This window comes from Garra rufa, chromosome 22 (genome assembly GCF_049309525.1).
Source record: "Garra rufa chromosome 22, GarRuf1.0, whole genome shotgun sequence".
NCBI lineage: Eukaryota > Metazoa > Chordata > Actinopteri > Cypriniformes > Cyprinidae > Garra > Garra rufa.
The window spans coordinates 27,661,105-27,688,961 of NC_133382.1; the positions used below are offsets into that span (position 1 = coordinate 27,661,105).

General features: G+C 34.5%; 1 protein-coding gene across 1 annotated transcript; it reads right to left on the minus strand.

Moving 5' to 3' along the window:
• Positions 1-1,132: 1,132 nt before the first annotated feature.
• On the minus strand, positions 1,133-27,838 carry nhlrc2 (NHL repeat containing 2). The gene is made up of 11 exons (XM_073828068.1): positions 27,675-27,838; positions 26,267-26,419; positions 20,538-20,993; positions 18,666-18,787; positions 18,406-18,535; positions 13,439-13,523; positions 12,740-12,971; positions 10,038-10,160; positions 8,489-8,698; positions 8,195-8,402; positions 1,133-3,964 (listed from the first exon to the last, which is right to left on the minus strand). The coding sequence occupies exons 1-11, from the start codon at positions 27,835-27,837 to the stop codon at positions 3,708-3,710; spliced, it is 2,139 nt and encodes a 712-aa protein (XP_073684169.1). The 5' UTR covers position 27,838; the 3' UTR covers positions 1,133-3,707.
• Between the last annotated feature and the right edge of the window lie 19 nt (positions 27,839-27,857).

Here is a 27,857-nt window from a genome sequence, read left to right on the forward strand (position 1 = left end):
TCTCACTTTTTTCTCTGAATTGCATGATATAAACTCTCAAATAGGACTTTTTCTTCTCAGAACTGTGGGATGTAAATTCACAAATCTCTTTTTTTCTCTGAATTGCATGATATAAATTTGCAAATCTAACTTTTTCCCTCAGAATTGTGTGATATAAACACAAATCTGACTTTTTTTACTCAGAATTGCGAGATATAAACTTGCAAATCTGACTTTTTTTTGTTACAAGACATAAACTCGCAATACTGAGAAATAAAGCTTCAATTCTGAGACATAAAGTCAGAATTGCAAGACATAAACTCACAAATCAGACTTTTTTTTTCTCAGAATTGTGTAATATAAATTCGCAAATCAGATTTCTCTCAGAATTGCATGATATAAACTTGCAGTTGTGAGTTGTAAAGTCAGAATTGCAGGACAAACTCACAAATCTGAATTTTTTCCTCAGAATTGCAAGACTCGCAATACTGAGAAATAAAGCCACAATTCTGAGACATAAAGTCAGAATTGTGAGATATAAATTCACAAATCTGACTTTTTTTATTACAAGACATAAACTCACAATACTGAGAAATAAAGCCGCAATTCTGAGACATAAAGTCAGAATTTCTGAATATATTTGTAAAATTTATTTGGAATAAGAGACGCTCCAGGCTTCGCTTATCACTCCTGTATCTTCCTTATGAACGAGGTGGGCTGCGACTCCCTAATCTTTTTTGGTATTTTAAGGCAGCCTTGTTTTTGGTTTGCTGACTCATCTGGCATTCCATGGATACAGATTGAAAGAAAATGTACAGGCAATTTGAGTCTTGACACATATTTATATTCTGACTCTAAAGAAACTCAAACAAAATACATCTAACCCATTTGTAAGAACCACTATTTTAATATGGCATGAGTCACAGGCTGAGTTGGGAGAAACGCCTATACATATATTTTAAATGTAATATATTTTTAATAATAAATCTATTATTTAAATTGTTACTGCCTTGAGTTATTATTTTGGAATAAAAACACTAAATTGATCAGATTTATTTATGTAGCTTTAATAAATAGAATATTGATTACATTGTTAATGTAACAATACAAAATACAATAGTTTTTTTGTGAAAGTGTAACTGTTTAACCAAGAAAATGTGACTGGGACATGAATTTACATTTGATTTGTAGTGCATGATACCTAATGCTTTATACTAACAAATCAAACCTTATTCTAAAGTGTTACTGAAAAAAAAAAAAGTTGACCACTGAAATATTTCTCACCATGAAGCATCTCTGCTAGAACAGATGGTCTTTTGTCATTTACAATGAAAGCATTGGTTCTTGTGTGTAGCGAAAAGGATATGAAAACACTGAACACATAAATGCTGGGAAAATAAACTTTATTAGACCACTGCATCCAATTAATCTGTTAAAGTGCAGAATTTGGAGGCTGTATAAAAGAGCTGCCCTCAAAAGGAGAGAGATAAATTTTGCTTTTATTAAATTGTTTATGGGCTAGAACTGCCACAGGAAAAGCAAGCAAAAACAGCATGGCCATTTCTACACAGTGTCTAAAAGAATCACCTGGTCTCTCCAAGTGCATGATCTGCGAGCACATGATCTATGATGCATCAGCCAGCTTTAGGAATACATTGCTTAACAGCACTGAGAGGCTATTATTTCACAAAACATTAATATGTAGATGTAAATGGCTCATGATTCCATTCCACAAAAGACTGAACACTGAAATTAATGTCGCCGCTTGATTTCCAACACACAAGTCATTCATATAAAGTGTATTGCTCATCGAAAAGGCACTTAAGCCTGGTAAACAATAATAAATAATGCCAATTAAATAGCATTAAGTCTGACTGCTCATTTACAAGACGGTATCATACGGTTAAGAAAAAATGTGCAGTGCGGGAAATAATATTAATATTATCATCAGCCAACCCAGCCATGAAGGGCTGTCAGAGCAGCTGACACTGGCTACATTTGTACACTACACTGCATATTTTCAAATATTATTGTGTGAGAGCATGTGAGTGACTGAATGAAGATGGCTGATAGTGATATCAAGCTATTTAACAAAGGCATTACACAAGCTTAATCATGTGAAACACTCCTAGCAGAACCACAAGAAATATTGCTGATGAGAATGAGGCACTATGTTCAATATTTGTCAAGATTTAACAGTCAGATCCCGACTCTACAATTAGTACTTGCAATCCGTCATTAGCCTGATGAAGAGCATGTGAAGTGTCTGATTACTACAGTATGTTAACCGCAGGATGTGATTTGAATCTTAATAGGATGTTCACCTAATAAAAGCCTTTACTCACTCTCATGTTGTTCTGTTTTTCTTCTACAGAACACAAAAGGAGGAAAAAAATATTTTGTCTATATAGTGAAAGTCAATGGGGTCCAAAACTATTGAAACTTGTTTCTACAATTCTTACTTTTCCCTTCACAGTTTGGAGTTTTCTTGCTCCAAAATTCTGAATTTATATCTCGCAATTCTGATGAAACATGTTAATGATAGTGAAAGTCAGTGGGGTCCAAAACTATGGAAACTTGTTTCAGCCACATAAAAAAAAGGTAATTGTGACTTTTTATTCACAATTTGATTTTTTTCCTCACAATTCTGAGGGAAGAAAATACAGAATTGTGAGGAAAAAGATGAATTTATAGAATAAAAAGTCACAATTAGTTAGATTCTTCATAGTGTAATGGAAACAAAAAAGCAGAAATTAGAGATTTTAAACTTTAAACTTTTAAACGTAGAATTCTGACTTCCTTACAATTCTTTAAAATTTTAAAGAATTGCAAAGAAGTCAGAATTTTACATTTAATTCTGATAAAAAATGATTTGTCTATATAATTAAAGTCAATGGGGTCCAAAACTATGGCAACTTATTTCCGCCACAGGATGTAAAAAAAAAATGTAATTCTGACTTTTTTTCCCCTCACAACTTTTTCCGCAATTCTAAGGGAAAAAAAGACAGAACTGTGAGAAAAAATAAAATTTTAAGATAATTAGTAGTATCTTAAAAAATGTCTGATTTGTAAGATAGAGTTGCTTATTCCGTGATGGAAACAAAAATGGGAGATGTAAACTTGGAATTGCAAGAAAGTCAGAATTCTGAGCTTATATCTCACAATTCAGATAAAAAAAATGTTTTTGTCTATATAAAGAAAGTCAATGGGGTCCAATGTGGTAGCTTGTTTCTACCACGGAATTAAAAAAGGTAATCCCCCCTCACAATTCGGACTTTTATTGCAATTCAGAGGGGAAAAATGACAGAATTGTGAGAAAAGAGATACAATTTAAAGATCACAATTACTCACAAAGTCTCAATTACTTATTAGAATTTAAACAAAACTAGAATTGGGAGATATAAACTTAGAATTGCAAGAAAGTCAGAATTCTGAGTGATCTCGCAATTCTGACTTTTTCAGAATTATTTTTCTCAGAATTATGAGGGAAAAAATGTCTGCTTTGGTAACCAAACAGTTGATTCCCACTAACTTGCATTGTAATTTTTGTCTGTACAATGTCGATACTAACTGAAATAGTTTGGTTACCAAAATTTTTCAAAATATCTTTCTGAAAAATTGTAGACAGTTTTGGAAAAACATGAGGGTGAGTAAATGACCGATTTTTTGGTTTTTGCTAAACTGTCCTTTTAAATATGCCTAAAGATCCTTTTGATAGACTTTTAGCTTTAAAAGGCATGCTCAAGCATTACAGTAACAGAACCTTCCTGAGGTGTGGAACCAATCAGAAGAGGCTGTTTGAAGGACACTGCCTTCATCATACAAGTCCCGCCCTCAGAAAGGCAGCAGTACACCCAGGCGTCGAGCGTCAGCGTGGGGTCTGGGGCCGTAGGGGCCGCTGGGATGGATGAGACGATCAAGATGGGTTCAGAGAGATCACTGATGCTCCCCGTCACAGCTCGCCCTTCCAGTAACCACTCATTACCTGCCGAGAAAAACAACACGGCTTAGTGTGCGGTCGATGAATGATTTCTGTAACGTTTGATATTTCTGGCTGATGTTTGTTTGAAAGGCATTGGTGTTTGGGTATGAAACAACACATATACTACTGCCAATGCAATGAAATATTCTCTGGCAGTCGATGGGGATTTTTAGTATGCATACAAACACAATTTTAGTACAGAATCATGTGCGCTAGGCTAGTGGTGAAAGGAAACGCCTTTGGTTAATGGTTCTGCAATGCAGTGTGTACCAGGTGTGTGTCACTGGCCTTGAATCAAGGGCAGCCGACTAAGACCAGAGCCAGATAGAATTAGGACAGTGTCCAATCAAATCATGCCCAGTGAGACCGAACAGGAGAGGACATGAGAAAAAACCTACAGGACTGACCTATGTAAAACATAAGCATAGAGCACAAACTGTCAAAACATAAACTGTCAAAAAACACTTTTATTATGGCAAGGTTTACACATTTTTCACGTTATATCACGTTTTATCATTTGAAAAAGTTTTGTGTCAATTTATTTTAAAGTAAAACTCAAAAATCTAACTCTTTCATTAAAATAAATGACACTTCTGTTGGAAATTGTGTTATCTAATCTGATAACTATAGAAGCCCATTTCCGCCACTGAATAAAAAAAATGCTAATTGCTGCAATTTAAATTTTTTTTTTTTCGAATTTCGAGTTGATATGTTGCAATTGTGACTTTTTTCTCAGAATTGTGAGATATGAACTCATAATTGCGGGATATAAACTTGCAGTTACGAGTTATAAAGTCAGAATATTAACTCACAATTCTGTTTTGTTTTTTTCTCGGAATTGCAAATTTATCTCTCACAATTCTGATGTTTTTTCTCAGAATTACATAACATAAACTCGCAATTGCGAGTTATAAAGTCAGAATATAAAATTTTCTATTTTAAGTCAGAATATAAACTCCCAATATTTACTTTTTTTGTCCCTCAGAATTGTGAGTTTATATCTCATAATTGTGACTTTTTTTCTTAGAATTGCATGATATAAACTGTGTCATATATAAAGTTATAAGAGTTATAAAGCAAGAATATAAACTTTTATATTTTAAGTCACAATATAAACTCCCAATTTTGACTTTCTTTCTCAGAATTGCAAATTTATCTTTCACAATTATGTTTTTCTCAGAATATAAACTCTCAATTTCAAGTTATAAAGTTATGAAGTCAGAATATAAACTATTATATTTTAAGTCAGGATGTAAACTTGCAATTTTATTTTTCCCCTCAGAATTATGAGTTTATAACTCACAGTTGTGATTTTTTTTCTCAGAATTGCATGATATAAATTCGCAATTGCTAGTTATAAAAACAGAATATAAAGTTTTATATTTTAAGTAGGGCTGTCAAAATGGGTTAACGCAAATTCATTTTAACGGCACTAATTTTCTTAACGTGCACGATTTATGCAGCGCATTTTCTGTTTGACCCACTACCTAGCCCATAGTTAAAGAAATGGATGCACAGTGTTGCCAACCTAGCGAAAAGTGTATAGCAACAATACATAAACACATAATTGGACAAACCTAATATATAGTTTCAATTCTGAGGCTCTCCGGTTTTGCAGAACGAGCGCACCTCCCTCTCTTTAAATCTGCGTCTGCTCTGTTCAGCGAGCGGCAGAGGAGCAGCGCTTTCAGTTAAACCAGATATTATGTTGCTTCCAGTGCTTGAAGTGGGCCGGTACGCAGGCACTTCTGTATTTTATCCTTTTGCGTACTTGCACTTTTTCGTGCGTACAGGCACTTCTGCCATATTGAATGAATGCAAGCGGAGTCTGTCTAAGTTAGGATTGGTGCTGTGGGGTTGATGCGTAAAGCCACATACCAGTATGCAAGCGAAAACGGCGTATTATATGCACGTCAAACACATGCATCTCATATGCAAGCCAAAGTTCATTTCAGCTTATTAATAGCACGCCAAATAGAAACAGAAAATCGTGCTACTAGTACGCATTTTCATGAGACCGGGTTCTCGAATCAGTACATTATAACGAAAACAATACCTTAAAAAAAATAAAAGAAGCAGGTTTTTGTGATCACATAACCTTAAACGGGTAAACACCTAAAAAGTCCAAGGATCGTGAAAGCATTCAAACAGGGAGTTAAAAACAACGACAATAATGCAGAGAATAGTGCCTTATGTCCAGATGCCGGTAAATGGTTCTTTTCAGCGATTGAATCATGATCATAATTCAGGATTTTTTTCAGTCATTATTTCATATTACTTTGGTTGTCTGATAACAGAAACACTAAAATATAACAATGGAAACAGTTTTGTTGAGAACTTGGCTGCATCAAATGACATGTCATGTGTCGAATAGACATGAACTAATTATTTGAAAAACATCTATGACCTTTGAAACATGTCTAGTCTTCATCTTCTATGTCGAGTATGGTTTCACTAACAATAAACATGTATTTGCTTAAAGCATCCATATTTGTCCATGCCAATGTTGATTAGAGTATTAAAAACTTATTAATTTAACTTATTAAAAAAGTATTAATTTAAGGTACATTTAGAACAGATAAAAATATGTGATTAATCGCGAGTTAACTCATGACAACCATGCGATTAATCGTGATAAAAGAGTAATCGATTGACAGCCCTAATTTTAAGCAAGTTTATCTCTCACAATTCTGACTTTAGAACACACAATTGCAATTTATTAACTCAGAATTGTTATTAAATTAGTCTTTCCCCCCCCTCAGATGTCAGAATCTTGCAAAGACTTTATTTCTCACAATTGCAAGTTTATATCCTGCAATTCTGACTTTATAAATCACAACTGCAATTTATATCATGCAGTTTTGAGAAAAAAGTCAGAATTGACTGTTTATAACTTGCAAATCTTAGTTTATTACTCGCATTTGTGAGTTTATATCTCAATTCTGAGGAAAAAAGTCAGAATTGCAAGTGTGTAACACACAATTCTGAAAAAAAAAAATTTGCGAGAAAAGAAGAAATCACCTTTTTTTCATTTAGTGGCAGAACCAGGCTTCCATAGAATTTAAATGTTGCTTAAGTGTGCTTACTGGGGCAATTGCACAAAAATTAAATTAATTCATACAAATAAGTTTAAAATAACAAAGCTGTTTTCTTTAAAATTTATGCAACAATTTTTTTTAAAATAGAAAATGTATTTTGTAACATTATAAATCTCTTTTGATCAATTTATTGCATTCAGGCTGAATAAGTTAAATTCTAAAAACATTTGACACAGTAGTGTATATAAAATCATAAAAATAGAGGTCATGGTTTTGTCAATTTTGATGGCACTTTCCCCAAGTCTCCATTAATTTCTGACCCTGCTGATGTAACCATTTACATAATGATAATAATAATGTTGTATGTAAATACACACTTGTATTTACATATAACAGACAAAACAATTAACACTACTAACTAGTACATATGCGAAGCCACCCACAAACAAGCACTCACTGTAATTTGGTGCATAATTACAGTCAATCAATCAAAGTCAGACAGAACTATTAGTTCCCATTTCTGAGAATTTAACGCCCACGGACGGTCAGGCTTTTTTGGTCCTAATGGGTGTCTTTGTTCTAATTATGCAGAGAAGCCCCCTGGGACTTTTTGTCACTTCAACTACGACCACTTTGGTAAACTAATTAGGTGGTTGTTTGTTGGACAGTAGAACGTTCTGGTACGGAGAGCAGACAAACAACCAGTGTGATGAGCAGAAGTCATCTCTGGTGACTGGGCTGATTATCAATCACGGAAGATGTGCTTTCGGCTGGGATTGACGTTTTTTTTGTGAAGAAGAACTGAGAGAGAAGACAACAGGAAAGACAAATGTTGCAGCAGACGGATGGAGGGTGAGGCAGAAATGACGATGCTAAAAAAAGAGAGAGAGATAGGAAGAGTAAGATAGAATGAGGGGTTGACCGTGTGTTGGGATGCATAGAGGAATTGTTTATTTATCCTTGGATCATCTCCCAGTTTGGCCAGCTGGTCCCTGAACCCTGCTGAAAATGTGTGAACACAGCAATCCAGCAAACAGAACACTACAGTTCACCCCACGGAGGAGCCCCAGAGGAATAGTGTACAAGGTGCGAAAAACCACATGTAAATAAACGCATTGTACATAAAATGCATGGCAAGTGATTGGCATTGATAGCTAGCAAAGATGCTGTTATTGGATACATTTGATTTTCGTACCTTCAGCAGATAAGCTCCAGAAACTAGGGGCTTCTTCGGTCAGCTTGGTCCCAGTCGGTAGTGCCAACTTCAGTGAAAGAGTGACTGACTGCCCTGGAGAAACTGTGATTGATGGCATTGTAAGGACTGGGGCTGATTTGGGAAGCTTGGGAAGCTTTCTGACAGTTGTGAGGACAGCATCAACTTCTTGTTGAGCTAAAATGGGAAACTAGTGCGAAAAAAAAAGAGATAAAACAATAAGGGAGTCATTAAGAATGACAACTGACGAATGACAACCCACGTGTGGAGACTCACCAAAGAGACTGTTTTGGTCTCTAGATCCAGGACTTTGATGCAATGGTTGTTGGTGTCCGCCACATACAGCAGCTTTCCTCCTTCGCCCAGACACAGGCCTCCGGGTTCGTTGAAGCTGGACTCCAGAAAGCTCGGGCCGAGTTCGTTCCCAGCCTTTCCTGTGCCTGCGAGCACTTTGCACTGCTTAGTCTTCGGATCCACCACTTTGATCTGAAACAGAGAAACTCTTTGATGCCAATGGAAGTCATTGACCATTGGTTGTTATATTAAGTGCTTGCCATTTCAAAAACGTGTAACACTTTGTGTAGTTAAAGGGACAATTCACCCAAAAATTTAAATTTGTTTAATAATCCACATGATTAAAAAATAATCCACATGACGGCACCCATTCACTGCAGAGGATCTGTTGGTGAGCAAGTGATGTAATGGTACATTTTTCCAAAACTGTTCTCAACAAACAAACAAACTAATCTACATCTTGGATGGCATCGGAAAATTAGAAAAGATTCCCAAATGAGAAAAACAAAAAAATGCAAGAGAAAAATACTAAATAATAATAATAATAAAATAGGGTAAATGCTCACAAAAAATACTTTTTTTCAAATATATATATATTTTTAGAAAGTGTATTTAAGCTTTTTTTTTTTTTTTTTTTTAAATTACACTTAGTCTCATTTTATCTAATTTTTTAAAAGTAGCTTCAGTGTCAAAAAATATACTGGGCCACAATTTAATTAATAAATTCTGAATTTTAATAAATTCTGAATTCAAAAGTTTACATAAACTTTGCAGAATCTGCTAAATCTGCAAAATGCATGTTATTTTTTTTAGAAAAATCCTTTAGGTCCCACAAATTCTTTGGTTTTGAACCCTTTCCAACAATGACTGTATGATTTTGAGATCCATCTTCTCACACTGAGGACAACTGAGGGACTCATATGCAACTATTACAGAAGGTTCAAACGCTCACTGATGCTCCAGAAGGAAACATGATGCATTAAGAGCCAGGGGTGAAAACTTTGAACAGAATGAAGATGTGTACATTTTTGTCTAAATATATTTTTTTCATGTAGTACTGCCCTACAGAAGCAACCCAAGATACTTGCATGTTTCCCAGAAGACAAAATAAATTACATTTACCATGATTTTAGTTTTTCAAAAAGCTCTTAATGCATTGTGTTCCCTTCTGAAGCATCAGTGAGGGTTCAAACCTTCTGTAATAGCTGAAATAGCAAATAGCAAAAATGCTGAAAAAACAAAGAATTTGTGGGACCTGAAGGATTTTTCTGAAGAACAGTGGGCAGTTTAACTGTTCAGGACAAACAAGGGATTCATGAACAACTATCACTAAATATAAATCACACCTATGAATCTATGGAACAAAAAAAAACAGCTGTGGACTATTCAGGTAACAACACAGTATTAAGAGTTAAGTGTATGTAAACTTTTGAATAGGGTCACTTTTATAAATTCAGCTATTATTTTCTCCTGTGGACTATATGTAAACATCAACACATGCATTGTGTGTGTCCAGTGAAGAAGGGCTGACCTTGTGATTGTAGGAATCGGCTACATAGAGGAGGCTGCTGCCTTCATCCCAGCACACTCCTAATGGATGCTGCAGCTTTGCATCTATGCCTTTACCATCAACGTCTCCAAATGCAAACAGGTTCTGCTCGAGCAAAGAGAAAACATAGTCTTTAAAGGCCATGCATGATTTCTTGACCGCTTACCCATGCGAACAACGTTACGCTTTGGTGCAAAGTTTTGAGAAAGTATAAATGAGCCTTTTCTGTATATTTACTCAATCACAGCTCTGCGGTGGTCTAATGTACAAAATAAGTCAGTGAACATCACAAGGGAAGAAAAAAAAAAAAAGCTCATTAATCCCGGTGACCAAATATGGCGAAACCCAATCCTTTCTCATTCTCTGCCAAAAGAAAACAGTCTACTCAAAGGAAATCTAGCAGATCTGAAAAATGTCTCGACTGCTCCAAGGAATGGAGAAAAATAGTTTCTCATTCAAATCGCCTAGGTTCATTGAGTGATAAAAATTGCTCCACGACTTAATTTATTAAATGTCTCCTTACATTATAGTAAGCTTTGGGATCTTGTAGTGCCAAACTAACTTGCACAAAGAAAGTGCTTTACACTGCATGCAAATGTGGCATGTAATCAACTGTGATAATTTATGACCCCATAAAAATTCAAATCTCTCCATGTGGTGTGTTTTCCTTAACGTGAACTGGGCAACAACACACTCCTTCCCTTATAAAGCATGTGCAGGGAAGACAAAGCGCTCAGTAGGGAGAGAAATTACCTGATACTGATCAGAAGAAATAAAGGTCTGCTTGACCAAAGAGCAGAGTCCGCTCAAGAAAAGAGTTTTAACACCTTTAAAGTTCTTCTTTGGTATCCGACTGGCTTATAATCATTGCATTAACCTGGCTATTAATGTATAAAGAAGTTTTAACTTGTGAATAGACTAGATTGTTTATATTTATAAGTTTTAATTTACTTATAAACAGCCTGTTTAAAATTACAACTTCTATAAATTTGGGCTACACACAGTGAGCTTTGTACCCGTAGTATTGTTGTTTTTTGGGGGGGGGTTAAAGTGACTTTAATAATATTAAAGTTACAAAAGCGAATTAAAAACATAAATGAATAATCAAACATATAAATACATCTATTCATACATCAATACAATTAAATAAAAAAATAAATAAATAAAAAAAATGATAAAAGCGCATTTAAAAAAAAAAAAAAAAAAAAAAAAAAACACAAAAAAAACTAAAACTACATCAAAAAATGTAAAGAAACATCATTAAAATACATCTAATTAAATAAAAAATATAAAAAGCCAAAAGCACAAAATCATGAAAAAATTAAAAAAATGAAAACTACATAAAAACGTAAAAATGAAAGCAAAAAACAAAACAAAAAAAAATTAATTAAATAAATTAATATAAATACAAATAATTAAATTAAAAATAATTTTCAAAAAAATCTAAAAAAGCCAAAAGCACATAAAACACTACAAAAACTAAAATTAAAATAAAAACTATATATAAAAGTAAAAAAATAAAACAAACATACATATAAATACATTAAATAAAAAATAATAATTAAAAAAAATCTTTAAAAAATGCTAACAGAAAAAAACACTAAAAAACTAAAATGAAAATAAAAACTATTACTAATAAAAATTTATAAATAAAAGAAAGAAAAAAAACAAATAAAATAAACAAACAAACACACAAATACATCTAATTAAATAAAAAATAATTAAAAAATCCAAAAGCACATAAACCACTAGAAAATTAAAATTAAAAAAAAATATATATATATATATAAAAATATACACACACACATATATATATATATATATATATATATATATATATATAAATACACACACACCTAATTAAATAAAAAATATGTATATTTTTAAAAATCTAAAAAAAGCCTAAAGCACATAAAATCCCTAACAAAAATCACATAAAAATAAAATTATATAAAAATGTAAAAATAAAAGCAAAAACAAAATCCAAATTAAATAAACAAACCATACAAATACATCTAATTCAATTAAAAATAATTATTAAAACATCTAAAAAAAAAAAAAGAAAAACAGAAAAACTAAAATAAAAACTACATAAAATGTAAAAATAAAAGGAAAAGATTAGTAAATACTGTAATAGTATATAAATAATAATACAAGAACACATGTGACCATGAACCACAAAACCAGTCATAAGTGTAAATTTTTCGAAATTGAGATTTGTACATAATCTTCTAAAGCTAAATAAATAAGCTTTCCATTGAAATCTGGAATCTGAGGGTGAAAAACAATCTAAATATTGAGAAAATTGCCTTTAAAGTTGACCAAATTGAGTTCTTAGCAATGCATATTACTAATGAAACATTACGTTTTCATATTTACGGTAGGAAATTTACAAAATATCTTCATGGAACATGATCTTTACTTAATATTCTAATGATTTTTGGATATCAGTAATAAATCAATAATTTTGATTTACAGTGTATTTTTGGCTATTGCTACAAATATACCCACGCCACTTAAGACTTAAGAACTATTATCCTAGATCCATTTAGCATCAATATAATTAAAGTCACTTCATTATATTAAAGTATTATAGGGGTGCATGAAACAAAAAAAGTGTGAGAAACACTGATCTTTAACATGTTAAACTGTTCAGAATGGGAAACATGGCAGGGAGGGCTTACCAGAGGGTCTCTCTCTCCCCCCACAACATGTTTGACTGCTCCATCCTTCAGCGAAAGGCTCCTAATGGTGCTGCTCTCACTGTCAGCGATAAAGAGACACTCCCAGGGCTCAGTCGGGGCAAGAGTCAGGCCTGACGGCTGGGCCAAACCCGCTTTATGAGGGTACGCATTATTTCTGTTCTCCTCATTCCCACTGCCCGCAAAGCGCACACATGTTCCTTTTTTGCTGTCGCTGGAAAAGGCATTAGATAAAGATGGTTAAGTCTGATTAGAATGATTATATGGAACAGTTCATGCTCTTAATTCCACTCACTCGAAAACAAAAGCCGGAATTGTGACAAAATAACTGCAATTAGGATCTAATAGCATGTAAGAGCAAACCTCTGGCAAATGGTGCCAGAAAGTCTTAAAATCATTATATTTAAAAAAGTATTTTTTCCCCCCGCATGTTCTTTTTCAGACATACTCAAGCTGTTATCAGTGCTCTATACAGCATCAAGAGAAACGTTACATTCACGAACAGCACACCAAGTTAAGAGTTCATTTTGTATTAGAACGATCAGAACGATTTCCGCCAACAGTGAACTGTGTGGTTGCCCAGAAAATGACATCACTTGGGCAGTCCCGTGGCCTCTTTAATTGAACGCTGCCTTGTCTATACAGAACTGACATGAGGAGAACACAGGGAGAAGAGCTCACCTCCCTTTGGGAAGCTTCCCGTCCTCCAGGAAGAGAGCCCAGATCTGATGCGTTCCTGCCATGGCTATCCACAATACATCACCACCTGCATAAACACAAACGCACACTATCAAATAGTGAACAGCTTATGTGTTTACAACATATTGATGTTGATTATCTCGCTAAAAATAACAGAACTAATAATTAGTCAACAACGCATGAAACAATAACTTGCATAACCTTCATATCACCTTCATTTTATCCTTTTAGTTCAACATTTTACCTCAATATTTCACCCTAAAATATGAAGTAAAGGAGCCTGAAGTTGATTACAGGAAATAAATAAACAAAATGCATGTTATTTTTATTTAGTGCTGACCTGAATAAGACATTTCACATAAAAGATGTTTGCATAATAGTCACAAGAGTAAATAAAGTTGAATTTATGAAAACATTACCCCATTCAAAAGTTTACATACACTTGATTCTTAATACTGTGTTGTTACCTGAATGATCAACAGCTGTTTTTTTTTAGGTCCCACTTTACATTAGGTGGCCTTAACTACTATGTACGTACATTTAAATTAATCATTTGGTACAATGTACTTATTGTGTACATACATGTTTTTACATTGTAGTTATATTTTGTTAAAAACCTATATGTAACTACACTTGTAGTTAATTTCTGTAATTACCACTGCTGACCCATCCCTTACACGCTAACCCACCCTTAAACCTACCCATACCACCAAACCTGTCCCTAACCTATACCCATATCCCACCTTAATAGAAGCAAAAGTGTTTTGCAATGCAATATGACCACATTAAGTACATTGTACTTTTTTATAATGCAAGTACATACTAGTAAAGACCACCTAATATAAAGTGTGACCTTTTTTTGTTTAGTGACAGTTCATGAGTTCTTGTTTGTCCTGAACAGTTAAACTGCCTGCTAATCCTTCAGGTCCCACAAATTCTTTGGTTTTCAGCATTTTTGTGTATTTGTATTTTGTGTAACCCTTTCCAACAATGACTATGATTTTGAGATCCATCTTTTCACACAGAGGACAACTGAAGGACTTGTATACAACTATTAAACGCTCACTGATGCTCCAGAAGGAAACACAATGCATTAAGAGCCAGGGGGTGAAAACTTCAGAGTACGATCAGAGTAAATTAAATTATTTTGTCTTCTGGGAAACATGTAAGTATCTTTTGTAGCTTCTGAAGGGCAGTACTAAATAAAAAAAAATATGATATTTAGGCAAAATAAGAAAAAATTACACATCCTCATTCCGTTCAAAAGTTTACACCCCTGGCTCTTAATGCAATGCCTTTCCATCTGGAGCATCAGTGAGTGTTTGAACCTTCTGTAATAGTTGCATATGAGTTCCTCAGTTGTCCTCAGTGTGAAAAGATGGATCTTAAAATCACACAGTCATTGTATAATACACAAAAATGCTGAAAAACTGAAGATTTTGTGGGAGCAAAAAAAATCTGAACAACAGCAGGCAGTTAAACTTTTCAGGACAGACAACGGACTCATGAACAACTATTATGAAAAAACACAGCTGTGGATCATTCAGGTAACAACATGGTATTAAGAAACAAGTGTAAGTAAACTTTTAAACAGGGTCATTCTTTAAATTCAACTAAGTACTAAAATGCTTAAGAGCACTGGAATTATAAAAGTATGCTATGGTGTCCAGCACAGAGTGACTTGTGCTGATGAATTTACATTAGAAATCAGTTTAAGTACCGTGTGGAGGGGCACTAATACTTGAGAGCATTGCGCTGAGATTTCTCTTTGAGGAATCAGAAACGAGGTGCTCTGTACTTGTGTCTAACAATAGACCTCTAATGGTACTGCGCTTATCAGAGACAATTTCTTTGCTGGGCTGGAGCCTAACTACTCGCATTCATAAAAGAGCGAGACAGAGGGAAAGAAAGAGTGAGGAAAAGAGAGGGAGAAAAGATTGAAATGGAGAGGAAGGGAGCAGAACGCTCCTCACGCAGGTTTTCAAAAGGGATCCGAGACAGATGGAAGGTAAACGAGCCAAAGTAGATGAATTCTGATGAATGAAAAAGACATGCTACAGCATTTTCACATTACAATTAAACTTCAAGGTGGAACACGAGTAAATAAAGGAAAATAAAATTCAGATAGATGGTTAAGGAAATATTATGAATGATGAAGGGGAAAATGCATATACTACAAATATCGCACATATCGGTATTTATGTTGCTGCCTTATGTTAAACTGCATTAAATTACATTTTTCTACACTCTATACACTATAATGGCAAAACAAAAAACAGGGTTTTAACAACTTCGCAAATCTATTAAAAATAAAAGCTTAAATGATTCTATTGCATAAGTATTTATACCCTTATCTGGGACAGTTGAAATTTGGTTCAGGGGCATACATATTGCTTTTTGATGTTATTACACTTCAAGTGCAGTTAACCTGTGGCAAATTCAATTAAATGGGTATGATTTGGAAAGGCACACACGTCTTAATAAAAAAATCTAACAGCTGAAAATGCATATCGGAATAAGTCCTGAGGTAAAAAAAAAAAAAAAAAAAAAACTGCCTGTAGAGCTCAGAAACAGGCTTGCATAAAGCCACACATCTATGAAGAAGTTCAGAAAAAAATGCTGCACTGAAGGTTAACAGAAGCATGTAGTCTCCATTACTCTTAATGGAAGAAGTTTGAAACAACCAGGACTCTTCCTAGAGCTGGTCTCCTGGCCAAACTGAGCAACTGATGGCAAAGGGCCTTGGCTAGACTGGTGACCATGAAACAGATGGACACTCTAGTTGAGATCTATGATCATATGTGGAGACAGGAATAACCTACAGAAGGACAAACATCACTGCAATGCTTCACTGATCTGGGCTTTATTGTTGTGTGGCAAGACTCAATCCTCTCCTCAGTGAAGACACACTTGGAGTTTGCAAAAAAGCATCTAAAGGACCCTCAGACAAGATTCAAGATTCTCTAGTCTGATGAGCATCATGTTTGGAGGAAACCAAGCACTGCTCAACACATGTAGAGTACCATCCCAAAACTAAAGTGTGTTGGTAGCAGACTCGTCAGGGTAAAAGAAATGCCCAATGCACCAAAATATAGAGAAAGCCTTAATGAAAACCCAGTCCAGAGCATTCAGAACCTCAGACTAGGCAGAAGGTTCACCTTTCAACAGGAGTGTCTTATAGACAACTCTGTGAATGTCCTTGAGTGGCCCAGCCAGAGCCTGGGCTTCAACCCAATCAAACATTTCTGGAGAAACCTTAAAATGTGTGTCTGCCCCCATCCAAGTTGACAGAGTTTGAGAGGTGAAGGAGTAAAGAGAAAAATGGCAGATAATTGCCAAATGCTGATGTGCAAAGCTTGTCGCATTGTACCCAAAAAGACCTGAGGCTGTAAAGGTGCTTTACCTAAGTAAGCTTTACCTGAGTTAAGGGTATGAATACTTATGCAAAGTACTCATTTCAGTTTTTGTATTTTTAATACATTTACAAAGCTGTGACAATTCTGTGTTTGCTTTGTGATTAGGGTGTATGGAGCATAGACTGATGTGGAAAAAAGGTAATTTAAAGCAGTTTAACATAAGGCAACAACATAAAACACGAAAAAAATGAAGGGGTATAAAAACTTTCGCAAGGCACTGTATACACACACACACACACACACACACACACACACACACACACACACACACACACACACAATTCATTCTAAAATAGTAAGAAATTTTATCTAATGGTGTGTTTAGGAAAAGCGTTAAACATCCTTTTTTTGTTTCTGAACATAGAATAGGCATCACTGTAATGTAGATGACCTTTTGTTAATTTATTCAACTTTCTGACTTCAGAAATCAAATGATCTGGAACGAGCAGCTTCTGTGCCTTAGTTAATAAATGCTCTTTTGAACTGGAGCAAGCTTTTATTTCAGAAGAGAGAATTCAGATTTTATGACCACTTTAAATCAAACATTCAAAATGACATGACTGGCAGAAAAATGAAAGGAAAGAAAAAGAAGGGAAATTAGATGGAATAAAGAACGGCATAAGGGAAAACAACATGGGATACAACAATATCTTATTTTCTTAGTAGGAGAACCTGCAAGAAAGCAACCGTCTGTTCGGGGAACAGACCTAATGCACAGCGGGGACCATCAATGAATGTGCTCCAAACACACGCTGACTAAATCAGACACACACCGCACAGACCACTTTAAACGTCTCTCTCTCTCTCTCTCAGCTAATGCTGGCCACATCCATTTCTTCAGCTGTTTAATGGAACGATATGACTAAATAATGCAGACTGATTTAATAACACCTTAAAATATAAAGTAGGAATTTTAATTATGTTTTTGAAGCATGTTAAATTAAATTTTCTAGACTTGTGGGACATCTTGTCCAGGGCTGCTCTGTCTAAAGATATTACTGCGAAACAAAAAGCAATCTTTTACAAAAACAGTTTGTTAGAGGCCCCATTTATCAGAAACCACAGCCACATGAGCGCTTTCTGATCATATCACCTTCTTTTTCTTTGGTGTTGCGGGTTTAACTCAGGCAACACCACAACATTGAGCTCTGTGTCTCTGGTTAGCAACTGACAAACCGTGCAATTTACTCCAGGGCCGCTGCCAAACAACAAGAGGCCATTTTAGCAGAACAAAGATCTTCTTGCACCCCTCACCGTACACACTTGTGAAAATCAAAGGCGAGTGTGGTATCTACAAAGCGAAGACTTCTGAGAACAACCTGATTAAAGATTCCAAGATGGACAAGACAGATAGAGAGAAGATGTGAGAGGGAGAAAAAGGGATGTATAAAACGCTCCAGACAGAATAATGAAACGCATATTCACAAGATATTACATTTTATGAGCTAGGTAGAAAAAAAAGAAGACAGAGAGTGACCCTAATTCTAAAGTAAGGAGCAGAGTATACTGAAGGACGATGACCAGTAAAAGTACCTGCGTTGCCAAGGGTAACATCCCAGGGAGAGCTGATTGGCTGTTGTGGTCCCAGTGCTCCGCCTTCTTTATCTGTGCCTTGAACGCCAATGCCAGCTAAGGTCGAGACTTTTCCTTCTGAAAGGTTGATCTTGAGCAGAAGAAAAAACATCAGATTCTTTTGAGGACAGACATAAGTGTTTTTTTGAGCACCAATCAGAGTGAATTTGGGTTAGAGCTGCCAGCAGGAGAACTAGCTTGACCTGATTCTGCTGATTTACCTTTCTAACAAGGTGGTTCTCAGTGTCAGCCACGTAGACCGTGTCTTCCTTTATGAACACCCCTTGTGGGGAGCTGAACTGTGCCTCAGACAAATTTCCATCTTGTCTGCCACTTGACGGACCTAAATAGGCAAAGATAAACCAGTCTAAAAGTAGACTAAAATCGCCTCAAAACATTCACCAAAAAGAAAATTAGCAGGCTTTCTATATTTAATATATGGGGCAGTTGGCAACCCTAATTTCATGGAATCATCCTGCATTTAGAGGAATAGAACGGCATTTCAAGGAGGAATGCAATTTGCCCCTTATTTTTTATGGTGTACCACCCAAACAACAACAAAGATCGCATTCACTCTTGCATAGTTTTGCTTTTGGTATGTTTAAATTTATTTATTTATTTTTAAATATAAAATTTTCTGTAGTTATTCAAGCAATTTAATTGAATTAATAAATTACATAAATTTAACCCTAACTCTAAACAAATCAAATTACTGTTTTTTTTTTAATTACACTGCAAATAAATAAAGTCAATTTGAATTAAAATAATAATAATTAATAATAATAATATTGTATAAATAACATTTTTTAATTATATAAATATTAATTTAATTAATTTAAATGCTAATCAATTTAATAAACAAATATTTCTAAATAAATAAATAATAAACAAATAAGTATTTTAAAATGCAATTTATTCTTGGGATGGCAAAGCTAAATTTTTTATTATGATCTTTCAGAAATCCTTCTCATATGCTGATTTATTACTCAAGTAACATTTCTTATTATCAGCAGTGTTGAAAACCGTTGTGCTTTTAATCAATTTAATGCATCTTTGTTTAATAATAAATCATAATAATTAATTGAAATATCTAATTAAATATGGTAATATTAATTTGTATATATATATATATATTATTATTTTTTTTTTCAAAAAAGAAAAACTAAAAAAATCCTGTAGTTATTCATGCAATTAAATTTAATAATTATGAAAAATATTTATTATATACGTTTATTTTCACCATGGCTGCATTAATACTGCATAAAAACAGCCATATTATGAAATATTATTCCAATTTAAAATCATTTTCCTATTTTAAATATTTTAAAATGTAATTTATTTTTGGGATGGCAAAGCTGAATTGTCGGCAGTATTACTCGAGTCTTCAGTGTCACATGATCCTTCAGAAATCATTCTAATATGCTGATTTATACATAATTTTATAGAAAACTGTTGTGCTTTTTTGTAGGAACCGTGTTTTTTTTTGTAATGATGTAATTTTGTAATTATTTACTGTCATTTTTTAATCAATTTAATGCATCTTTGTTTATTAATAAATCCTAATAATTAATCTAATATCTAATTAATAATATCTAATTAAATATGTTAATAATTAACTTAGATTTTGTACTGACCCAAAAATTTTGAACAGTGCAGAAATTTTAATAATAATTAAAAGATCTGATCTCAGCCAAGTCAAAATACATTTTGAAAAAAAGTTCTAGAACTAAAATTGCAATTTTTTAATGTGAAAACTACTTAAAGAAATAATTCACCTAAAAATGAAAATTCTGCCATCATTTACTTACCCTCATGTCGTTCTAAACCTGTGTAAGTTTCTTTCTTATGTTAAACATAAAAGAGGATTTTTGAAGAGTGCTGTTAATCAAACATTTGATGGTCTCTATTGACTTCTATAGCATTTCTTTCCCTACTATGGAAGTCAATGGGGACCAACAGCTGTTTAGTTCTTCAAAATATCTTCTTTTGTGTTCAACATAAGAAAGAAACTTATACAGGTTTGGAACACGATGACAACATTTTCTTTTTTGGATGAACTACTCCTTTAAAAAGTGTGTATTAACAAGTCTTACCCCCTATAGAGTGCAGCACCTGCCCAGTATTGGAGACCACCAGTACCCTGTGGTGTCCTGTGTCGGCAATAGCCAACCGCTTGCTGCTGGGCTCCATGGCTATTTTCCCAGGGAACGAAAGGATGGAGGGGGGCAGGGAGTCTCTATACAGTTTAATTCCCACATCATGGTCCTTGAGCAGCCCTTGTTCTCTGTAGTGCTTGAGGGCCGCAGCAGTGAAAAGGAAGAGCTGTTCTCGATGGCCTTCACCCACCAGGGAGAAAAGCAGGTTCCCCCTGGGTCCCAGCAACACCAGTGTGGGCCAGCAGGACACCTCCAGTTCCTGCCACAGATGGGCATCACTGTCGTTTACGACCGGATGGGTGATGTCATATCTCAACACCGCACTGCGTACGTTCTGTAAGACTTTCTCATTGGGGAACTTAGCCGAGTGCACACCTACAACAACCAGACCGTCTGTAGAGATGAGAAAAGAAGAGAAATGCAAGATATATAGAGGGTTTGACACTGAACCAGTAATGAAAGTGGCTAGGTTTAAATCTGCATCCCAAAATGTTTGTTTTTTGGCATTTTGACATTCTTAAAATAATCATATCCTGTTGTAGACTTCAAAGAGTACCAATAGCCGCTTTAATAATGAAATTAAAATAATTAAAAATTAGACTGCTTTATCAGCTAGCACTTGATACTCTCTTTGAACACCATTTGTAACGGGATGAAAAAGAAAGTTTTTACCTACCAAAACCTGCTGGCCTTAGTAGAACTTTTATTAAAATGCCCTGAGGTACATTTAGGTTATTCTAAAAGGTCCTTTTTGAAGGAAGTTTATGAAATAATAAATGTTTAATCTATCAAGGTCTGAACCTAAATCAAAAGGGAATGATAAAAGGAAACTGGCTTTAATTTAATTATTTAAATTTATTTTTTGCCTAATTACGGTTTTTGTGGAGACGCTTTTTTTGTTTGTTCAAAGAAAAAACCTATTCAGGTTACACAAAGCTGTTCATTCTTATCTCCTCCAACAATGCGTGGATGCATGTTGCGTTGGTGTATGATTCTGAAACGTTTTATCTGAGTCCTTGAATACTGAAAATCCCAGAGAACCATCTTTTGTCCGTGTGTCAGTGCATTGTATGTTTTCAACAGTACTAAACCTCACTCTTCATGAGTCACAGTTCTAACATTCAATAAAAGAACAACAAAGTCTATCAGGAACAAAAATGTCTGTAAAGAGGACATTGAAAAACAGCATTTTACTTGCTATAAAAGACCTCAATGAATTAGACATGCTGCAACAATTGCATTGTAAAACTCTATCCACTCGTCCAACTGAAAATAAGCAGAAATCATTATACTGACATTGACAAAACCATTTAGGAAGGGTCTTGTTACTGGTTAGATATGCAGTCATAGCACAGGTCATTTACATAGAAGCCTTAAAGGGTTGGTTCACCCAAAAATGTTATTCCCCTCATGTCTCATCACCCTCATGTCTTTCCAAACCTGTAAGACCTTCATTCATCTTTGAAACACGAATTAACATATTTATGAAATCCAAGATCTTTCTGACCCTGCATAGACAGCAAAGCAACTACTACATTCAAGGGACAGAAGGGCAGTCAGTGCTACATCAGTGGTTCAACCGTACTAGAGTACCACGTGTTGTGGTAACATGGAAGAGAAGAAGAAATTGTTGGGTAAAATTATAATTATTTCTTTGTGCACGAAAAGTATTCTCATAACTTTATAAAACAATATCCTTACTACTTTTCTGGGCTTTAAACGTGATAGTTGTGTTCCTGGCTATGCAGGGTAAGAAAGCTCTCAGATTTCAAAAATATCTTAAATTGTAAAAAATGTCTTACAGGTTTGGAACAACATGAGGTTAAGTCATTAATAACAATTTAAATTTTTGGGTGAACTATCCCATTAAAGCCACAATATGTAAGATTTTTTGAACAGTGTTATATAGTTTGCTGACTTCGAAATGTTTCGAAGAATGTTAAAATCCAGAGAAATAAACTTTTTTTAATAGTGACCTGCCAATGATGTCATACACCCTCGATTTTATTTAGTAGAAAACATGGAAACCCCAAAGACACTTTAATATGTTACACATTTACGGCATCATCAAACTGTGCCTTTGTTTATTTGCTAGTTTTGAATATGCAACCTCTAGCGGCAAAACTTATATTGTGCCTTTAAAACATATTGTGCCTTTGGCTGTGTCTGTGAAGTCTCAACTCAAAATACCCCACAGATCATTTATTATATCATTTTAAAATTGCCTATTTTGAGTGGAAGCAGAAACACACTGTTTTCGTGCATGACTCTTTAAATGCAAATGAGCTGCTGCTTCCCGCTCCCCTTTTTTCAGAAAAAGGACTGAGCCTTTACAGTGCGTACCTCAGATGCTCTGCTAAAAACATCTGTTTGGTTTTGATTGTGTATAGCACTGAAATCATGTGTTTTGAACCATCAGTTGAAACTGCTGATATAGAGTTTTCTAAGCACACACATTCAAAGCACTTGCACAGAAAAGCGGCCGTCACATGGCATGTGAGTAATAAACTAAGTTCTCTTTCATGTCTTATTGCGCCAAATACTGTCAAATACACTCAAGTTTATGTTAAAAACACATGAGTTACAAAAACAGTAGGTTATGTCTGTCAAGGTAAACAGCTGGAAAAGAAATTTCATGTTTATATTAGATCTGTGTGGCAGCAGCGTACTATACAGTAAATAAATCAATAAATTCACTGCTCTCGTCTCCTCTGAGGCTGGGCCTCTAAATAGTGTTCTGTGATCGTCTGTGCAGCCAACGACAGAACAGTTAGCGTGCTTTCTTGAACTTTTGCCATGGCGTAGGAAGTAGTACACCATTGTTGCTTGCGAAAACAAAATGACGGCACAGTGAATGAAAACATGCAGATTAAGGGGCGGTAATATTAAAATAAGATCCCCTTACCACGTCACTAGGGGAGTGAAATCTTAGCTGCTTACCAAGGGGCTTACCAAAATAAAGTTACTGGGTTGTCCTTTTACACATTTTCTGGGTTAGTAGATGTACTGGGGACCCAATTCTAGCACTTAAACACTGAAATAGTGAGATTTTCATGATATGTCACCTTTAAAGCTCTCTAGCATTTAAAAGCAACAGATGACATACCTGTATCTGCAGCGCACACTTATCTTGCAGTTGTATGGACGCAAATATAGTTCGATTTATAGTTATTTTTCTTGCAAATAAGCCTTAAGGGTCAGAGATGGTGTAAAAACTGGTCAAGTTAACAACTGAATTAACTGTTTTTAATGCAAGAATCCATGCCTAGGATTATAAATATACACAAAAAACTAAATGCTACAAAACAAGTATAGAAAATATAGGCCTCTTGAAAGAAATGAGGGTATAAGAATCCCAGAGGTACACATCCTTACATGGGCTACTGCATACAGAATGTCAAAACCAATCAAGGAAAACACAGGGGTCTTGATTGAGAGCTCATGCAGCCCCCAGGCATCCCATTATAACCAGTGCGCTCCATTTCTCTGTTTGTTCCAGTCTCCTGCACTTCGCTTGACTTTGTCTAATTTAACAAAAATGTCAGCGGAACTTCTCCGCCTCGTCACTGGAAGTGACATTCCTCCATTCTGTATCCCTGGGGTAAGCGACACAGCCGTCCATCAGAAGATTAAAATTCATAGGCTCAGCAGCGGAGATGGGAAGCACACGCACAGGGGACCAGTGTCCCATTTCAGTATGCTTTTAGCCTGCTTCCTTTCTGCCTATAAATGCATTTGAAATACACCTGACATAGTCAAAATGTGATCAATGTTTTTCTGTGCTTTTCCTCATGTCTCCCCAGATGATTTCCCCTCAGGGGAGTAAACGCATGGTAGAATCAGCAATTCTACTTATGATGAGAAGTATGAGAGTGAAGTATGAGTGTAAACTCTAATGCAGGACTCAACAAGGATTGCTCGTTTACATCCGAGAGAGTTCAGTTCAGATGATCACTTGCCCCATTAAACTAAAGCTGTGATTTTTGTAGATAATGTTCATGTGTTTTTAGGAAAAGAAATAGATATTAATAATAATACATACACTTAATTATGTATTCAATATATTTTTAATATTTGTTAGTGAAAATATTTCAAAATATACACTGCCATTCAAAAGTTTTTGAACAGTAAGATTGTTTTTTAAGTCTCTTTTGCTCACCAAGCCTGCATTTATTTGATCCGAAGTACAGCAAAAACAGTTGCGTTTTAAAAATATTTTTGCTATTCAAAATAACTGTTTTCTATTTGAATATATTTTAAAATATAATTTATTCTTGTGATTTACTCCTGCGAATTTCTGTATTTTTTGCATCATTACTCACATGATCCTACAGAAATCCTTCAAATATTCTGATTTTGCTTTATTTCAGATAAACGCGAATATTAAAAAAAAAAAATGACTCGACTGTTTTAATAATAAAAATAATAATAGCAACAAAAACAGCAAATCAGCATATTAGAATGATTTCTGAAGGATCATGTGACACTAAAGGCTGGAGTAATGATGCTAAAAATTCAGCTTTGAAATCACAGGAATTACTTGCATTTTAAAATATTTAAATAGAAAACAGTTGTTTTAAAAAGTAAACATATTTTACAATTTTACTATTTTGCTGTACTTTGGATCAAATAAATGCAGGTGAGTAGAAGAGACTTTTTAAAAAAAAACATTAAAAATCAATTTTGACAGGTAGTTTATATATGGTATGTGTGTGTGTTTGTGTAATATTAATAATAATAAAGACAATAAGTAATGTTAGTACTGAAAACATCAAACAGGTTGTATACTGTGTTTACTGTAAAATTCCCAGCAAAAAAAAAAACCTGTAAATGAAACTTTAAATTCAATGAAAACATAAATATATTCTCCTGACACATAAGTTGCTGAAAATAAATCTGCATTTCTGTGGTGGTGCCACTGAAAATACTAGCAGGGCAAGAACAAATCTGAACAGAGATTTTTTTTTTTTTTTTTTTTTTTTAAGTAAATGTTTTTCTGTGATAACCTCCCAGAACCAAGGGAGTATGTGACAGGAGTAAAAACAAAGTCTCTGTGTACGTTAACCCTAATAATTAATGAGACATCGGCAAGAGGGGTGCGAAGGCATGTTCTGCTTCTGTAACAGAACAGCGGTAACAGAATGTACCAAAAGAAGTGCCAGAGATGAAGTATGTGTGAGATATGCCAGCAAGCGGGCTGATGGCTGGCTGGCCAGTTGCCCCGGATGATCCCACAGAAGTAGCCACCGATGGGCTACTGACAGCTGGAACTGATAGCACTGGACGCAGAGCTGCTATAATAAGCCACAGACCAGTATAATGAAGTATCTATGTGAAACTCTCTGACCTCAACCTGGTGTCTGAGGATATTTAAAGTCTCCTATCCTACCGATACAGTTAAGAGATAACGGGAATGTGTTGCTGGTCCATAAGTTGTTATCATCAAGCTCAAAAGGCTCTCACTTCTGCCCCAGTGAACCCTGGGAATAATTTACTATGGGATATTTGTAAAGTTATAAACAGCACAGTCATCTTTTTATCAGGACTGCCTAATGAGTGCAGCTACATATTATATAATGCTTTTGGTTTAATTTGGCTCAATTTGCACTCTTCTCATCATTCACCAGTCCACAAAGAGTCACTATACAAACACGTAACATTCATACCTTCTATGGTGTAACTCTGCTCCAACTGGTGTAGATCAGGAAGTAGGTGCATGCAGTTTATGCAGCAGTAGGTGAAGAAGTCAAGCACCACCACTTTGCCTGATAGTTCCTTCCTGAGTGACAGAGGCCCGTCTGTGTTCAACCATTCCAGTCCTGCAAAGTAACAATGGAATAGTTAGCATTTAAGCATTATTCACATTACCAGTCAAAAGTTTTTGAACAAGAGATTTTTAATGCTTTTTAAAGAAGTCTCTTCTGCTCATCAGGCCTGCGTTTTTTTGACAGCAAAAGCAGTAAAATATTTTTATTTACCATTTAAAGTAACTGCTTTCTATTTGAATATATTTTAAAATGTACTTTATTCCTGTGATTTCAAAGCTGAATTTTTAGCCAGTCTTCACTGTCACATGATTTTTTTCATAAGTCATTCTAATTTGCTGATTTGCTCAAGAAATATTTTATTATCATCATCATCAAGATTTAAAAAGTTAAGTACATTTTTCAGGATTCTTTGATGAATAGAAAGATCCAAAGATCAGCTTTTATCTGAGATATTATCTATAATATTATACACTATACCATTCAAAAGCTTAAAGTCAGTATAATTTTTATTTTTTATTGGGAAATTATAGAATACTTTCTTTTAGCAAGGATGCTTTAAATTTATTACTGACTGATGATAAAGACACTTATAATGTTACAACAGATTTCTATTTCTATTTTATTTGAATAAAGCTGTTCTTCTGAATTTTCCTTTCATCAAAGAAACCTGAAAAAAATCTACTCAACATAATAATAATAATAATAAATAATAATAATTTGAGCAGCAAATCAGAATATTAGAATGATTTCTGAAGGATCATGTGACTGGAATAATGATGCTAAAAATACAGTTTTGAAATCACAGGAATAAACTACATTATAAAATATATTCAAATACAAAACAGCTATTTTATATAGGAAAATATTTCAAAATTGTACAGTTTCAAACTATTGTACAATTTGCTGCACTTTAGATCAAATACATGCATGCTTGGTGAGAAGAAGACACTTTTTAAAAAACATTAAAAATCCTGTTCAAAAACTTTTGACTGGTAGTGTATATTATGACAAATTACATTAAATGAACAATACATTCTCCCTAGGCATAGAAATGTTGCTATAAATGAATAAGCATTTTTGTGGTGGTGCCACTTAAAAAAACTGGCAAGACAGATACAAATCAGAACAAATAGTTCCCTCACGATGACCAACATTAAAGTGTACAACGACTGTTGATTCAATACAACATTATAGAGCAGTAAAAAGAAGACAGCAACCATTTATAATTAGCTTGTCGTGTTCCACTCCCATGAGATGAACATACTGTATACATTCTTGCACCCACTGAGTTCATTTACACTCTTACCTTCTTCAAAATCCGGTATAATTAAACCGTCCTTTTCGTCTATTTTATGCAAATACTGATGTACGAGACTTTCCTTCTCTTCTTGAGTCGTCGCGTCCTCTAAAGCAAAGTCTAGCTGGCTCTGAATGGGGAAAAGATCTGACAGCTTCTTGTAAGACGCCATGACTCCCACAACAACAGAAC

What these genes read in the sequence shown, in the direction of transcription:
- nhlrc2 (XM_073828068.1), bottom strand. Translation starts at nt 27,837, where the DNA reads ATGGCGTCTTACAAGAAGCTGTCAGATCTTTTCCCCATTCAGAGCCAG. An exon ending in GCAGAGTTACACCATAGAAG is followed by an intron (nt 20,994 to 26,266) that starts GTATGAATGTTA and finishes TCATCTCTACAG; the next exon opens with ACGGTCTGGTTGTTGTAGGT. An exon ending in AGAACCACCTTGTTAGAAAG is followed by an intron (nt 18,536 to 18,665) that starts GTAAATCAGCAG and finishes CTTCTGCTCAAG; the next exon opens with ATCAACCTTTCAGAAGGAAA.